General features: G+C 41.7%; 1 protein-coding gene across 1 annotated transcript in view; it reads right to left on the bottom strand.

Moving 5' to 3' along the window:
• The window catches only part of LOC144773871 (uncharacterized), a 120,880-nt gene that overhangs the window by 26,340 nt on the left and 76,707 nt on the right, over positions 1-17,833 (bottom strand). Inside the window, exon 6 of the mRNA XM_078658956.1 lies at positions 10,769-10,834. Within this exon, the coding sequence (XP_078515082.1) occupies positions 10,769-10,834 (66 nt within the window). The remainder of the gene's footprint in view (positions 1-10,768; positions 10,835-17,833) is intronic.

Genomic DNA, 17,833 nt, shown 5'->3' with positions numbered 1-17,833 from the left:
AAAATGTAAAAAAGTCACTAGGTCTATCTCCAGACCCAGTTTCAGAAGAATCAACCATAACTTGGATCTATTAAAATGGTTGAATGCCGATGTTAGACCCATAAATACATATGCAAGGATCCCTTCTTGGCTATTGTGTATTTCCATACCTCCAAATATAGGATAATACACTGATCTAGCAACCCTTTGCTCTGTCTAAAACTGTACTGAAGGTCTTACATGATCTTAAACTTATCTAGCCAGAAGGTTATCCGTACCAGGACAACTTTCCCCATAATCGTTTCAGCCGGCACTAAGAGCAAAATTGGTCAATAGTGCACTATATTGTTCCTCAAACCCTTTTTAAAAATAGGTATACTAATACCCATTGACCAGGAAGTAGGGGGGTCACAAGAACAGGCCGCAATAAATACTCATGTCAGTGTCCTGGCCCAGGTCAGGGGGCCTGCTCTATACAGATCTGCCAGGACCCCATTCGGACCTAGCGCATTTCCCTGTCCGTGGCCGAGATAGCTTTGTGTACCTCTTAATTATTAAAATGCAATGGGACAGTATTTGTGCAAAGTCCCACTATACGTCAGACCCTCTTGCATCATCACCACTATATATCACTTCAAAATGGAAAATGCATCTTTCGGCTGCTATAGTTCCAACTATTCTCGGGTTTACCGTATCTGAAAAAAAGAACTATTGACCGCTCCCCTGAACCTAATATGACTGTCAGCACTCTTACCTGATCAAAGGACTCTAATGCCTGGGCCCTAATGGCCTTCTTCCTCTGTTGGATTGCACATTTGTAGGCCCTCCTGCAGGTCCTAACCACTGAATTTTCCCTTTGGCATTGCTTAAGGGCATGGATTAAATTCCTGCAAGCCCTAGAACATGTACCGTCGAGCCACCTTATCTCCTTAGCAACTTTGGACCTGCTGTTATTAGTTAAGCTATTAAATATATGCTTTGTTAATTTATCAACAGCATCTTTAAAAGCTCTATCCTGTGTTTCCATAGCCAAATAAAGCAGGATCTCATCTTACGCTCTGCATACCGGCTGTCAAAAAAATTCTTTGGTTGCTCATTTTAGCCTGCATGCTTGGTATATTGAGCTACTAACAGAGTTTGAAATACTACTTCCCTGCCCTCCATATTTTTCAATGCTGTGAATCAATTCAAGCATTAGAGGGTTGTGATTGCCATGGCTGGACCAAGAGACAGTCAGCTTGTGAACTGCGGAGGCTAATGGTGCAGATATCATTTTGAAATCAATAATACTGGAGTAACCCTTGCCTATGAAGGTGGGTATGGATACACAAAGAGAACAGCCTCTTATCAAGCCTGTCTGATTTCTCAAATGGTAGTGACTCTAATCAAAATATTTACCTTGCATCATAGAAACAGACAAATTAACTTTCTTTTATGTTATGTTTATTTATCAAAATATTTTTATATATTATTTTTTTATATTTTCACACTTTTCTTGGATTTATATTAGCAAACAAATTACATAAAACAAATTCACATTATTTTTTCAATTAGAAAAAGGCATTCCTTGACTTTTCTAACAAGTGATTTGTATTTTGGTAATCCCCAAAAGATGACTCCATCATTCTTCCATTCTCACCTTTCATTTCTCTCATACATACCAACTATCATAACACACAAATAAATTCACAATATAAAAACATCTGAGCAAGAGTACTACTCGCTAGTTCTGTTTGTCATGTCAGTAAGTTCCACAATTTAAACACAAATACAAGTCAATCACTTTGATTATAGATAGTTCTTTTCTTGACTTGATTCTTGGGTGGATATCTCAGATGCGTGTCACTGGCCTACGTGTGTTTCGGTGAAACCAAATTATTATCACCTTCTTCAGGACTAAAAAAGTACATATTCCATCTTTAGGGTTGTCTGGGTGTTTATATGTCTTTCAAGGAACTAAAGGTGTTTTTGATCCTCCAGGGTATGGAGCAATCCACGCGTTTTTTTAAGAAGCAAAGATGAGTCCTTGAATAGATTTGGGGGCCCTTTAGGATCACGGGTTGATCGCCACCGCCCGCATGGTGGTGTCGATCCGCCTTTGATCCGACTCTGTCCGCCACCCAATTCCCGCCGCCATTTTACTATGGTGGGAGGACCGTGGCATGGGTAGTCCTGGAGACTCTGTACACCAAGACCCATAATGCAGAACGTTTCATTTTTGAGAAGGAACAACGTTGGGTTCACTGACTGACATCGAGGGACTGAACAACACGATCCCGTGGAACACGCTGTAAAACCGTGAGCAAGTCTCTTGGCCACTACCAGCTGCATCCAGCATGCAATCAAACGAAGTGTTATGACAAGCTGACACAGAATTAGCTCCATGAGAATATATACCCTGTCATTAACACGTTATTAACTGAAAAATCCAGCGCGTAATCAAAGAAAGCATTATGACAAGTCGATACAGAATCAGTTCTAGAAAATATTCAACTGGTTATCAACATGTGTTTAACTGAAATATTAGGTTACTCCCTACAATAGACATCAATGAATGAATTTAATATCATCCTTGTAATTATGTAGTGACCTTTGAGGAAACAATTTATTCTTTTTACACAAGCTCTCCTTTAGACCGTTCAAGTGGTCACATTGCTTTAAATAGACTAATCTTGCCAAATGCCATCCAACATGGGCGCTTAAGTCCTACAGAATCAGTTCTAGAAAATATTCAACTGGTTATCAACATGTGTTTAACTGAAATATTAGGTTACTCCCTACAATAGACATCAATGAATGAATTTAATATCATCCTTGTAATTATGTAGTGACCTTTGAGGAAACAATTTATTCTTTTTACACAAGCTCTCCTTTAGACCGTTCCAGTGGTCACATTGCTTTAAATAGACTAATCTTGCCAAATGCCATCCAACATGGGCGCTTAAGTAGAGATATACATCTCTATGTAAATGGGCCATCTACTCGGCCCCCCGTCTACCGGGACGCCGCGCACTGCTAGAAGAAATCAGTGACTTGTCGGTTTCGGTAAGCTGTTGACTTTAATCCCCCAGTGGTTAGCAACTAAGGTAAGATCTATGAATTTACAAATCTTGCCTATTTCAGAACAAGGTCTTTACAGCTCTGCGGCATCCTGAAGAATGAAGTAATAGCATATGATAATGATAAACATCGATTTGTCATCGCTAAATCATAATGTCGATTCTTTCCGCACAACTAATACTTTGTTAACTGCATGAAACCTATATGAGTCAAAATAGAAACTGCTTGCACTCGATAATGATACTTCCGTCCGTACGGACACCTTAGTGATAAATGCAACAAACTTGTTTCTGCATTAGTATGGCCGCCCTCGGGGTCTAAACACAGTTTTACTTAATGGAGCTGAACCCGAGAAGGCGCACACTACAGCAAGTACCTAATGCATGCCTCGCGCTGAATGTAAATTATCCTACTAGATTAATCCCTCTTTAAGGTTAACTTGACTCGATAATGCATAACAAAATACGTTTGCATATACCACTCAACAATCTGCCATATTCTCTCATTTTAAATAAGCTTTGCTATCTAGCACACCGTCCTAACTGGGACTAATAAGGTGTATTCAAAAAGTTTTTTTGATTAACATGCATAATAAAATGCAACAGCATTATCAATTCATTAGTGGTACAAACTGATTACCTTGGATACTAAACAGTATTGCCTATGCTCACATAAAACGTGGATCCATTCACAGTAGTGTACAGTTATGTCACACAATTCACGGAAAAGCCAAAGACTGCAGAAGAAAATGCCAGATTTTATAGCACAGGTACTTTGAGAGGTTTAATAGTTCCACAGCCAGCCGACACGTGTTTCGTCACGTGGGAACAGTGTCACTGCGACTCCTCAGGGCTGTGTTGGCGGTCAACTTGCTATTAAGTCGCTCTACCGGTGATACTACCGACCCGGCAGGGCCCGTGACTATGTCGAAAATTGTCTGTTTGTAGCCGTATTTGCGTATCAAGGAATGTTATCTCAAGGTGTGGTTGGCTCCAATATGCAAATAACGTATATTGTCTCGCGTCCGGGCGTATATCAGTTTTAAGAAAAAGGCCAAAACGACCTCAGATTCTGTAAGGATGGAGGCATAAACCGGGAGAGGATCCCAAACAGCACCCACTACCGCGTGTGTGCAGAACGTGGTCCTGGTATTATTTTTTAGGAAAACTCTCCTCTTGTGTTCCCGGGTCGCCGTGTTCCTGGTTACGGACTGATTGCACTCGATAATGACACTTCCGTCCGTACGGACACCTTAGTGATAAATGCAACAAACTTGTTTCTGCATTAGTATGGCCGCCCTCGGGGTCAAAACACAGTTTTACTTAATGGAGCTGAACCCGAGAAGGCGCACATTACAGCAAGTACCTAATGCATGCCACGAGCTGAATGTAAATTATCCTAATAGATTAATCCCTCTTTAAGGTTAACTTGACTCGATAATGCACAACAAAACACGGTTTCATATTCCACTCAACAATCTGCCATATTCTCTCATTTTAAATAAGCTCTGCTATCTAGCACACCGTCCTAACTCAGACTAATAAGGTGTATTCAAAAAGTTATTTTGATTAACATGCATAATAAAATGCAACAGCATTATCAATTCATTAGTGGTACAAACTGATTACCTTGGATACATAGGGTACCTATGCAAGAACTAAGATATGATTATATCTTATCTTTCCTTTTTATAATTTCAGATACTACGGTTCTGAATTAACAATGTTGGTGGTAAGTTAACCACTATAATTAGGGGCTGCAATAAGTCACCTAAGAACCTCGGTCCTGAAGAAAGCCGTTAGAATTTACAAGAAGGCTGAAACATGTCGACCCAATAGTGCGGTGGACTGGTAACTGGGTCTACTATCGCACTTAATTTGTTTTTACTTTCTTACATCGCCTTCTTAAGAATAGATTTTTGTGCAATAGTGATGTAGAGAAATGTAATTCGTGGCACCTGAGCACATGTACATTTTTCACTGTTCTTATATCTCTGGACACTACTGGAAAATCAGTGGGTCTACCTCCGGGTGGACGACAGCATGCAAACAATCTAAGAACCCTATGCTTTTGCTGTAACGTGACACCAAGGCTGAGAATCAAGATATACCGCCACTTGCCTGTGTATGTTTTATGAGGGTTTTTTATGTGGCTCTAATCCAACAAAGACCCTGATTTCAAAGGACAAGTGGTCCATTCTCCCCCTGATTATAACTGTTTCCTCTGGAAGCTGAATGGATCATAGCTTCTTTTTCCCTTAATATTGATTATTACACATGGACCAAGAGAAAGTCAGCTTGTGAACTGCGGAGGCTAATGGTGCAGAGATTATTATGAAATCAATATTACTGGAGGAATCCCTGCCTATGAAGGTGGGTATGGATGCATCCATTACCATCTGCTCTACACAAAGCAAATTGTTTGCGGCAAAGACCTGTTCTAAAAGATGGCTGGATTTCGTATGTTCAAAGTGGGAAGCCAGAGGTAGAGCATCTGCATAACCCATCACAGAAATACAACCCAAATGACAAATATGAGTGTTACAAATACCTAAATTGAGGCATCCTATAGGGAATGTTTCCTCTTTATATATTATTAGAAAACCCTCTCCAGTGCTACTTAGTGTTCAACTGCAGAATTTCTGCAATAATAATTATAAAAATGTTATACTAGCAGAGGAGGAGGATTAATTAATGACAGCTCTTCTGCTAACAGATGGGCTGATTGACGCTCTACAATTCTGGTGTTACAAGTGAGTTGGAGTGAGACCGGTAAAAGGAGGCCTCCCTTAGATCTACACAATAAAAATGGAGCTGTGCATTTAGAAAATGCAGTTAAACTGTCCAATAATCATTCCCAGTCGTATTCTATGTTTCCTGCATAGCAATTAGATGGCAACTAATGATTAACATCTGCCATAAAACATCATCTCTTTTGGACCTTAGTCCATCTATATTCCAGGACAAAATCTTCATACAAGAAGAACCTGGAGTAATGGCAGTTGGTTTAAAAAGGGGGGAGAAAGTATTACCTATCTGGCACACAGACCTGGGATCTAGCAACTCAACTCTACCAAATGGTAGTCATTTGTTACCATCTAGCCCATCATGGTCTAAAAGGGGATCAAATCTATTGGTTAAGGGAAGTGCAAACGTACTAGTATCATCCTGGGCTACCCTAGCTGGCCCTAGGATGGGGTTTCTGGGGAAATCATGATGGACAAAGTTAGTTGGATAAAAGTATTGAAGGGGACAACCTTAATTGATGTTTATGCGACTTGCATAAAAATAGTCTCAACAAGAGCTTTAACATGTGCAGGATGTCTTATATTGACTACTACACAGTTCCCTGCCACATCTTTCCTCAACCGAAGGCCCACCTAACCTACTCTAGTAGCCATATTATTGTGGGGAGAAAACAATTGTCCATTTGCTTAATTTCTGTCACACAAATGGGTGTCCTTGTGTATGAGGTCCAATGTATATTCTTGAGTTATTTGGGTGATTGGGAGAACTCCTAGACAAATTGCCACCAAGGGTGCTGATTCAGGGTGCAGCTCTAAGGAAGAGAAAAGTCCTACTCCGGGCATTGGGTGTGTGTGTTCATAATCAATGAATGAATTTGAGTCCCCTTTAATGATGATCTTCCTGGCACATGATCCTCCGGAATAATAGTATCTGGTTCATTAGTGGCGTGAATATTTCCAGACCTTTGGCTCTCACTCAGGGTCAAATACTTATTCAAATGATTCACCCGATTTAAGTTACATTATATGTACCTAGGAGCACCGGTACTATTCAATCCAGCATGTATGTGCCATCTGCAGAGCTGGTCCCCACAGCTGCAGTCTTAATGTCATAAATGTGGGTCCCAGATGCAAGCAAAGAGAAAGACTCCAGGTTTGATTCAATGCCTTCCAGCCACGACAAAAAGTAGGCTATCAGCACGTTAAACAAAGATTCTAGCCTGGGGAGTAACATGTCTAAAGAATTCTCTGTGTCTGTTTTAGCAGTTGAGGAAGACTTGTTCTGCAATTGGGACCGTGTCATTCTTTTCTCTTAAGACTTCTTTGTTTTTATGGGGGGCCCATCTGAATCTGCCATTAACTGTCTACCTTGAGGGTAGTGGCCATAGTAAGTAATGTTGGCACCGTCCAGAAGCCGGAACAAGATATTGCGCTTTCTGCCTCATAATTGTCATGATTGTCTCATGACAACAAATCCTGGCTAGTCTTATCCACTTCCAGGGAAAGCCTCTTCTCGGTCAGGGCTATCTCTTTAGAGATTACATTAGCTTCCCTAATTAAAATTGAGTCTATAGTAGTTGCAGTGTCCCCCACTGTAGCTGCAGTAGTTTATTTCTACTTACCTAATTTTTGGATGCCTATGGTAAAAGTTAGGATATCACAAGAAAATTATGAATATATACAGCCTCACAATAGGCATAAAGCCTTACGTTAACTAAATAGTGGATGGTCTGCCCCCGAAAGTGGTTTATATAGGAATCAAAAAACAGACCAATGGAGGCAAATCACTTGCTCGGCTTACCTAAGATGGCCAACAGGGAGCTACACCTTGCTGCAAGGTATAAGAGATCAGGCCATGTATCAATTAAGTATACAAGGAAGAAAAGAAACAATACCTTGATCCTTACATAAAGAATAGATACATGGCCCAGGCCAGCCCCTGTCTGATCTGACAGGCACAGATGGGCCTGCTCTTGGCCAGGTCTTTGCCCAGGCACTAAACAAGGTGCGAGCCAGGCGTGTCATGCACACAGCTGATATGCCTATCAAGCTGTCTTGCATGAAGAATGGCGTCACATCAATGCCGCAAGAGACTCTGGGGGTTGCACTCCTCCTACTCCCAGTGACCAGGAAATTACAGACATCCAAAGGAGCCTGAGCACAGCTGATATGCCCCTCAAGGCATGGTGCAGCAGTGTGGTGTGGGGCCAATGCCACAAGAGACACTGGGGACAACCGTAATTGATGTTTATGCGACTTGCATAAAAATAGTCTCAACAAGAGCTTTAACATGTGCAGGATGTCTTATATTGACTACTACACAGTCCCCTGCCACATCTTTCCTCAACCGAAGGTCCACCCAACCTACTCTAGTAGCCATAATATTGTGGGAAGAAAAAAATTGTCCATTTGCTTAATTTCTGTCACACAAATGGGTGTCTTTGTGTAAGCGATCCAATGTATATGCATGAGTTATTTGGTTGATTGGGAGAACTCCTAGATAAATTGCCACCAAGGGTGCTGATTCAGGGTGCAGCTCTAAGGAAGAGAAAAGTCCTACTCCGGGCATTGGGGGTGTGTGTTCATAATAAATGAATGAATTTGAGTCCCCTTTAATGATGATCTTCCTGGCACATGATCCTCCTGAATAATAGTATCTGTTTCATTAGTGGCGTGAATATTTCCAGACCTTTAGCTCTCACTCAGGGTCAAATACTTATTCAAATGATTCACCCGATTTAAGTTACATTATATGTACCTAGGAGCACCGGTACTATTTAATCCAGCATGTATGTGCCATCTGCAGAGTTGGTCCCCACAGCTGCAGTCTTAATGTCATAGATGTGGGTCCCAGATGCAAGCAAAGAGAAAGACTCCAGGTTTAATTCAATGCCTTCCAGCCACGACAAAAAGTAGGCTATCAGCACGTTAAACAAAGATTCCAGCCTGGGGAGTAACATGTCTAAAGAATTCTCCGTATCTGTTTTAGCAGTTGAGGGAGACTTGTTCTCCAATTTGGACCGTGTCATTCTTTTCTCTTTAGTCTTCTTCCTTTTTATGGGGAGCTCATCTGAATCTGCCATTAACTGTCCGCCTTGAGGTTAGTGGCCATAGTAAGTAATGTTGGCACCGTCCAGAAAACAGAACAAGATATTGCGCTTTCTGACTCATAATTGTCATGATTGTCTCATGATAACAAATCCTGGCTAGTCTTATCCACTTCCAGGGAAAGCCTCTTCTCGGTCAGGGCTATCTCTTTAGAGATTACATTAGCTTCCCTAATTAAAATTGAGTCTATAGAAGTAGCAGTGTCCCCCACTGTAGCTGCAGTAGTTAATTTCTACTTACCTAATTTTTGGATGCCTATGGTAAAAGTTAGGATATCACAAGAAAATGATGAATATATACAGCCTCACAATAGGCCATAAAGTCTTACGTTAACTAAATGGTGGATGGTCTGCCCCCGAAAGTGGTTTATATATGAATCAAAAAACAGACCAATGGAGGCAAATCACTTGCTCGGCTTACCTAAGATGGCCAATAGGGAGCTGCACCGTGCTTCAAGGTATAAGAGATCCGGCCAGGTATCAATAAAGTATACAAGGAAAAAAAGAAACAATACCTTGATCCTTACATAAAGAATAGAGACATGGCCCAGGACAGCCTCTGTCTGATCTGACAGGCACAATTGGGCCCGCTTTTGGCCAGGTCTTTGCCCAGGCACTAACCAATGTGCGAGCCAGGCGTGTCATGCACACAGCTGATATGCCTATCAAGCAGTGTTGCCTGCAACATGGCGTGACACCAATGCCGCAAGAGACTCTGGAGGTTGCACTCCTCCTACTCCCAGTGAGCAGGAAATTACAGACATCCAAAGGAGCCTGAGCACAGCTGATATGCCCCTCAAGGCATGATGCGGCAGTGTGGTGTGGGGCCAATGCCACAAGAGACACTGGGGCTGCAGGTCTCCAGCCCCCAGTGAACAGGAAAGAACTCCTTGAGAAGTGAGGAGAGGGTAAATACATCACCCATTTAGATTTGACAAAAAGGCATTGGCAGTTACCTCTAAAAAAGAAGTTCAGGAAAAAACACGTTTCCCACCCCAGACGGTCTTCTTGAAATTACTGTTTTACAGTTTGGACTACCAGGAGCCCCAGCAAATTTTTAGAGGCTGATAAATGAAGGAGAAAGTAATATTCTCTGGGAGGTTTGAAATGAGATACACTTACCTGAACCCTCTTAAATTCCTCCACAGCCAGATAATTTCGGTAAAGAGAACCCATTGGAGCCAATCAGAGAACAAAACAAACATTTTAAGGGCCATCAAGAACCGGCGGACAAAGAAGAAGAAATGAATCCGGAAGTGAGGACCATGGTGATCGAGAATTCCCATGGACGAAAGGAGCTGAGACCCACCTACTTACTTTCTCGAAGTTGGCAGAGAAGAAGGACCCAGGGTTTTCAGCCATACATACCCTGCATCTGCTGGAAGCCAGATAGCAAATCCCAGCTCTGATAACAGCTGTGAAAAGAAGACGGGCAACTTCTTGGAATTGGCGTCCCTCAGTCACACACAAAGTGGAATACTAGGTCAAAGCCTGCCATATGACTAGTTGTCCCACGACTTTTCCATAGAAATGTGTCTTGGACAGGTATGCACTAGATTTGGGGAACATGGGAGGGCAGAAGAACCTAACCTTTCACAAGTTCCTCACATTTTCAAATTCTTTTTTCCTCTTTCTCTTCTTCCCTCACCAAAAACATTTCATGTTTTTAAGGGAAGCAATTTTGTTTGTACCTAAGAGGGACTCTACTTTCTTTAAATATTTTTTTCTGACTTATCAAAATAGTACTTGTTTTAATGAAGCGAAAAACGACCCCCCTTGTTTGTTTTATTTGTCAAGAAAGTACAGGATGACAGGTGACTTATTGCTTGGTGATTAGTCTATCCTTATTTAATAGGGTAAAGGAGACGTGACTTACCCTTGGGTTTCTTTGTTGTTCTGGGAGAAACTTGGACTTTGGCTGGAGGCGTTACCCGGACTGGCCCTAAAGGAAAGAAAGGACATAAAAGACAATAAGACAATTGGACTTTCCTAACTTTGGTTAAAACCTGTGTGAAATTCTGGAGAAAATAATTGGGTGACAATAAAACCTTAGAACTCTGTATTCGGCCAATAGAAGCCATAAAAGCACAAAATAAAAACAAAAGGTAGTTATAAAAACACAGTGTAAAAGGACTATAGATACATAGAGGGTACAATTTGGCCATTTATATTTTCCTAAAACCATGTTTACAAAAAACAATATGACTCATTATTAAAAGCAAATGCAATGACAATTTAGCTTATAAAACTTATCATATAAAGTGCAAATCCAGCTAGACAGAAAGCATCTTTCTCCTAATTCATGTAGCTCATGATAAAAAACTTGCAACCCCAGGTAAGACGATGGGTCCATGGGTAAAGAAAAACTTAATAGGTATAAAAATGCTGGCCTTACTTGAACAAAATGACCTGTTCTCAAGAGCGGAGGAATATATTTTTTCCAGAAAGAGCAGTTTCTTTGCCCTCCCTGTCCCCCTGCCACCGGTGCAGAAACAGAGGCTTGTGTTCCAGATGTCAGTTGGTCTTAAAGGTCTAGGGTTAGTGTACAAATCTGAACAACCTAGCTATCTCATCTGCTCTGATATATACGTTAACCATAGGATACGCATAGCCCCCTCGATAGCCATACTGTCCCCTATAAAAAGATGATTCAGAGTGGAAATTGGAAAAGTAGAAATTCTAAACTAGCTCACTAAAGGCACAACTGCAATGTGATCAGAAATGTATCCCAAGCCAAACTCTTCATGCAGTGTAAAGGCTGGGCTGCACTGGGACAGCAAGGAGCCTACACCAAAATGTACTTTCCACTACCTGCAAGTCTTTCTTGTTCTTATACCCACACACATCACAGCCATAGGTGGCCATAGGGATACATTTTTCTCTATACACCATTATGATTGCAGGTGCAGGATTTTTCCCGAGTCTTTTTGCAAAGTCCATGGTAGACACCACTGGCCTTGTCTAGACGTTCTTCTTGTGTGCTCTTTGTGCAGCCCAAGATTCATTCTCCTCAAACAGCACACCTAAATAAGAACAGGTGGAAACTTTAGTTAATTCTTCCCCCTGCAGTAGACCTTCCACCTACAGTCTTCTTAGTGCGGATTGTCATGTTAATAGAATTAGAAAAATTAGTTGCAAGGTTGAGCGAGTCCATAAAATCTATAAAAATGTCGAAAAGTTGTTGAAGACCTACACCTGTCCTCACAAACAGCACTGCATCATCTACATACGGAAGTAGGGGAATAGGTGTAGAGCCAGTTGTTGGGATGTCTTTACTATTTGCCGAGAGAACGTCCCCTAACTTGTTGATATTCAGCGTGAGCATCAGTAGAGCAAAAATACACCCCTGCCTGACTCCTCTCTTGACATCCTAGGATGCTGACACACAACCATCCTCATTATATCTCACTGTGACTTTGGTGTTGATATGGGCAAAATGTAAAAAAGTCAGTAGGTCTATCTCCAGACCGAGTTTCAGAAGAATCAACCATAACTTGGATCTATTAAAATGGTTGAATGCCGATGTTAAATCCATAAATACATATGCAAGGATCCCTTCTTGGCTATTGTGTTTTTCCACACCACCAAATATAGGATATGCACTGAACTAGCAACCCTTTGCTCTGTCTAAAACTGTACTGAAGGTCTTACATGATCTTAAACTTATCTAGCCAGAAGGTTATACGTACCAGGACCACTTTCCCCATAATTTTTTCAGCCGGCACCAAGAGCGAAATTGGGCAACAGTGCACTATACTGTTCCTCAAACCCTTTTTAAAAATAGGTATACTAATACCCATTGACCAGGAAGTAGGGGGGGTCAAAAGAACAGGCCGCAATAAATACTCATGTCAGTGTCCTGGCCCAGGTCATGGGGTCTGCTCTATACAGATCTGCCAGGACCCCATTCATGCCCAGCGCATTCCCCCATCTGTGGCCTAGATAGCTATGTGTACCTCTTAAATATTGAAATGCAATGGGCCAGTATTTGTGCAAAGTCCCACTATACGTCAGACCCTCTTGCATCATAAAAAAAAAAAAAAAAGTCCACATTTGTAAAGCGCACAATCACCCGTAAGGGTCTCTAGGCGCTGGGGGCCGTCGGGAAGATTAAGCGAACTATTGCCCAGAGTCACATGGTGCTGGGCTAACCTCCTGCCGGAGCCGGGGATCGCACCGTGGTCCCCACATTCCAGCGTCAGTCGCCCTGGCCGCGGCGCCACACCTCTCCCACTATACATCCCTTCAAAATGGAAAATACATCTTTCGGCTGCTATAGTGCCCACTAATCTCGGGTTTACTGTATCTGAAATTAAAGAACTATTGACCGCTCCCCTGAACTTTATATGACTCTCAGCACGCTTACCTGATCAAAGGCCTCTAATGCCTGGCCCTAATGGCCTCCTTCCTCTGTTGGACTGCCCATTTGTAGGGCCTCCTGCAGCTCCTAGCCACTGAATCTTCCCTTTGGCATTGCTTAAGGGCATGGATTAAATTCCTGCAAGCCCTAGAACATGTACCGTCGAGACACCTTATCTCCTTAGCACCTTTGGACCTGCTGTTAATAGTTAAGATATTAGATATATGCTTTGTTAATTTAGCAAAAGCATCTTTAAAAGATCTATCCTGTGTTTCCATATCCAAATAAAGCAGGATCTCATCTGCACACTCTGCATACCGGCTGTCTAAAAAATTCTTTGGTTGCTCACTTTAGCCTGCATGCTTGGCATATTGAGCTACTAACAGAGTTTGAAATTCTACTTCCCTGCCCTCCATATTTTTTAATGCTGTGAATCAATTCAGTAGGTTCAAAAGGGGGTGGTGATGGATGGAGCATCTGAACCAATCAAACACTCACACCCAGTCAAAAGATCTGGGTTTGATCCATCACCGTTCTTTAGCCCACTCTGCCACACCAGTTCAGACATGGCTATATGCAAATCAGTCTGACCCTGTGCCTCATGGGAACAGTCCAGCCCGAACTGCCAAGCCATGCCTTTCCTGGACCGGAAACAAGCTTCCGAGGACCGGTTTCTGGCATTCCAGCCGTCTTCAGCCTGGCTTGGTTGAATCTAGTGGCAAAGTGAGCAAGGGACTCACGTCTGAGCATACCCTGCCACACTTATGGCGGCCAAAGCGGTACAAAAGGGGGTGGTGATGGACGGAGCATCTGAACCAATCAAACACTCACACCCAGTCAAAAGATCTGGGTTTGATCCATCACTGTTCTTTAGCCCACTCTGCCACCCCAGTTCAGAAATGGCTATATGCAAATCAGTCTGACCCTGTGCCTCATGGGAACAGTCAAGCCCGAACTGCCAAGCCATGCATTCCCTGGAGCGGAAACAAGCGTCCAATGACCGGTTTCGGGCATTCCAGCCGTCTTCAGCCCGGCTTGCTTGAATCAGGTGGCAAAGTGAGCAAGGGACTCACGTCTGAGCATACCCTGCCAAACTTATGGCGGCCAAAGCGGTACAAAAGCGGGTGGTGATGGAATCAATTCAAGCATTAGAGGGTTGTGATTGCTATGGCTGGACCAAGAGTCAGTCAGCTTGTGAACTGCGGAGGCTAATGGTGCAGATATCATTATGAAATCAATAATACTGGAGTAACCCCTGCCTATGAAGGTGGGTATGGATACACAAAGAGAACAGCCTCTTATCAAGCCTGTCTGATTTCTCAAATGGTAGTGACTCTAATCAAAATATGTACCTTGCATCATATAAACACAGAAATTAACTTTCTTTTAAGGTATTTTTATTTATCGAAAATATTTTTATATATTAATTTTTTATATTTTCACACTTTTTGGGGATTTATATTAGCAAACAAATTACATAAAACAAATTCACGTTATTTTTTCAATTAGAAAAAGGCATTCCTTGACTTTTGTAACTAGTGATTTGTATTTTGGTAATCCCCAAAAGATTACTCCATAATTCTTCCATTCTCACCTTTCATTTCTCTCCTACATATCAACTATCATACCACACAAACAAATTCACAATATAAACACATCAGAGTAAGAGTCCTACTCGCTAGTTCTGTTTGTCATGTCAGTAAGTTCCACAATTTAAACACAAACACAAGTCCATCACTTTGATTATAGACAGGTCTTTTCTTGACTTGATTCTTGAGTGGGGTTCTCAGATGCGTGTCACTGGCCTACGTGCGTTTCGGTGAAACCAAATTATTATCACCTTCTTCAGGACCAAAAAAGTGCATATTCCATCTTTAGGGTTGTCTGGGGGTTTATATGTCTTTCAAGGAACTAAAGGTATTTTATATTCTCCAGGGTATGGAGCAATCCACACGTTTTTTTAAGAAGCAAAGATGAGTCCTTGAATAGATTTGGGCGCCCATTAGGATCACAGGCTGATCGTGGTGGCGATCTGCCAGTGACCCGACTCTGTCCGCCGCGCAATTCCCCCTGCAATATTACTATGGCGGGGGGACCATGGCATGGGTAGTCCTGGAGACTCTGTGAACCAAGACCTATAATGCAGAACGTGTCCTTTTTGAGAAGGAACAACGTCGGGTTCACTGACTGACATCGAGGGACTGAACGACACGATCCCATGGCACACGCTGTAAAACCATGAGCAAGTCTCTTGGCCATTACTAGCTGCAACCAGCATGCAATCAAACGAAGTTTTATGACAAGCTGACACAGAATTAGCTCCGTGAGAATATATACCCGGTCATCAACACGCTATTAACTGAAAAATCCAGCGCGTATTAAAGCAAAGTATTATGACAAGTCGACACAGAATCAGTTCTAGAAAATATACACCTGGTTATCAACATGTGTTTTACTGAAATATTAGGTTACTCCCTACAATAGACATCAATGAATGAATTTAATATCTTCCTTGTAATTATGTAGTGACCTTTGAGGAAACAATTTGTTCTTTATACACAAGCTCTCATTTAGACCGTTCGAGTGGTCAAACTGCTTTAAATAGACTAATCTTGCGAAATGCCAACCAAAAAGCTGCCAACCAACATGGGCGCTTTAGTCCTACTACCCTGTCCATAGAAATCACTATGTAAATGGGCCATCAATTCGGCCCCGCGTCTACCGGGACGCCGCGCAGAGCTAGAACAAATCAGTGACTTGTCGGTTTCGGTAAGCTGTTGACTTTCATCCCTCAGTGGTTAGTAACTAAGGTAAGAAGATCTATGAATTTACAAATCTTGCCTATTTCAGAACAAGGTCTTTACCGCTCTGCGGCATCCTGAAGAATGAAGTAATTACATATGATAAAGATAAAAAAAATGTGTCATCTGCTAACTCATAATGTCGAATCTTTCCGCAGAACTAATACTTTATTAAGTGCATGAAACCGATATGACTGAAAATAGAAACTGTTTGCACTCGATAATCACACTTCCGTCCGTACGGACACCTTAGTGATAAATGCAACAAACTTGTTTCTGCATTAGTATGGCCGCCCTCGGGGTCAAAACACAGTTTTACTTAATGGAGCTGAACCCGAGAAGGCTCACACTACAGCAAGTACCTAATGCACGACTTGCGCTGAATGTAAATTATCCTACTAGATTAATCCCTCTTTAAGGTTAACTAGACTCGATAATGCACAACAATACACGTTTGCATATACCACTCAACAATCTGCCATATTCTCTCATTCTAAATAAGCTCTGCTATCTATCACACCGTCCTAACTGAGACTAATAAGGTGTATTCAAAAAGTTATTTTGATTCACATGCATAATAAAATGCAACAGCATTATCAATTCATTAGTGGTACAAACTGATTACCTTGCATACATAGGGTACCTATGCAAGAACTAAGATATGATTATATCTTATCTTTCCTTTTTATAATTCCAGATACTACGGTTCTGAATTAACAATGTTGGTGGTAAGTTAGCCACTATAATTAGGGGCTGCAATAAGTCACCTAAGAAACTCGGTCCTGAAGAAAGCAGTTAGAATTTACAAGAAGGCTGAAACATGTCAACCCAATAGTGGGGTGGACTGGTAACTGGGTCTACTATCGCACTTAATTTGTTTTTACTTTCTCACATCACCTTCTCAAGAATAGATTTTTGCGCAGTAGTGATGTAGAGGAATTTAATTCACAGCACATGAGAACATGCACATTTTTCACTGTTCTTATGTCTCTGGACACTACTGGAGAATCAGTGGGTCTACCTCCAGGTGGAAGACAGCATGCAAACAATCTAAGAACCCTATGCTGATGCTGTAACGTTACACCAAGGCTGAGAATCAAGATATACCGCCACTTGCCTGTGTACGTTTTATAAGGGATTTTTATGTGGCTCTAATCCAACAACGACCCTGATTTCAAAGGACAAGTGGTCCATTCTCCCCCTGATTATTACTGTAACCTCTGGAAGCTGAATGGATCATAGCTTCTTTTTCCCTCAACATTGATTATTACACATGGACCAAGAGAGAGTCAGCTTGTGAACTGCGGAGGCTAATGGTGCAGAGATTATTATGAAATCAATAATACTGGAGGAACCCCTGCCAATGAAGGTGGGTATGGATGCATCCATTACCATCTGCTCATGACAAAGCAAATTGTTTGCGGCAAAGACCTGTTCTACAAGATGGCTGGATTTCGTATGTTCAAAGTGGGAAGCCAGAGGTAGAGCATCCACATAACCCATCACACAAATACAACACAAATGACAAAGATGTGTGTTACAATCACCTAAATTGAGGCCTCCTATAGGGATTGTTTCCTCTTTATATATTGTTAGAGAAACCTCTCCAGTGCTACTCAGTGTTCAATGGCAGAATTCCTGCAATAATAATTATACAAATGTTATAATAGCAGAGGAGGAGGATTGATTAATAACAGCTCTTCCGCTAACAGATGGGCTGATTGACGCTCTACAATTCTGGTGTTCCAAGTGAGTTGGAGTGAGACCGGTAAAAGGAGGC

Source organism: Lissotriton helveticus, chromosome 8 (genome assembly GCF_964261635.1).
Source record: "Lissotriton helveticus chromosome 8, aLisHel1.1, whole genome shotgun sequence".
In the NCBI taxonomy this organism is placed as follows: domain Eukaryota; kingdom Metazoa; phylum Chordata; class Amphibia; order Caudata; family Salamandridae; genus Lissotriton; species Lissotriton helveticus.
The sequence above is the reverse complement of the archived record's forward strand: the minus strand, read 5'-3'. Positions and strand labels throughout refer to the sequence as shown.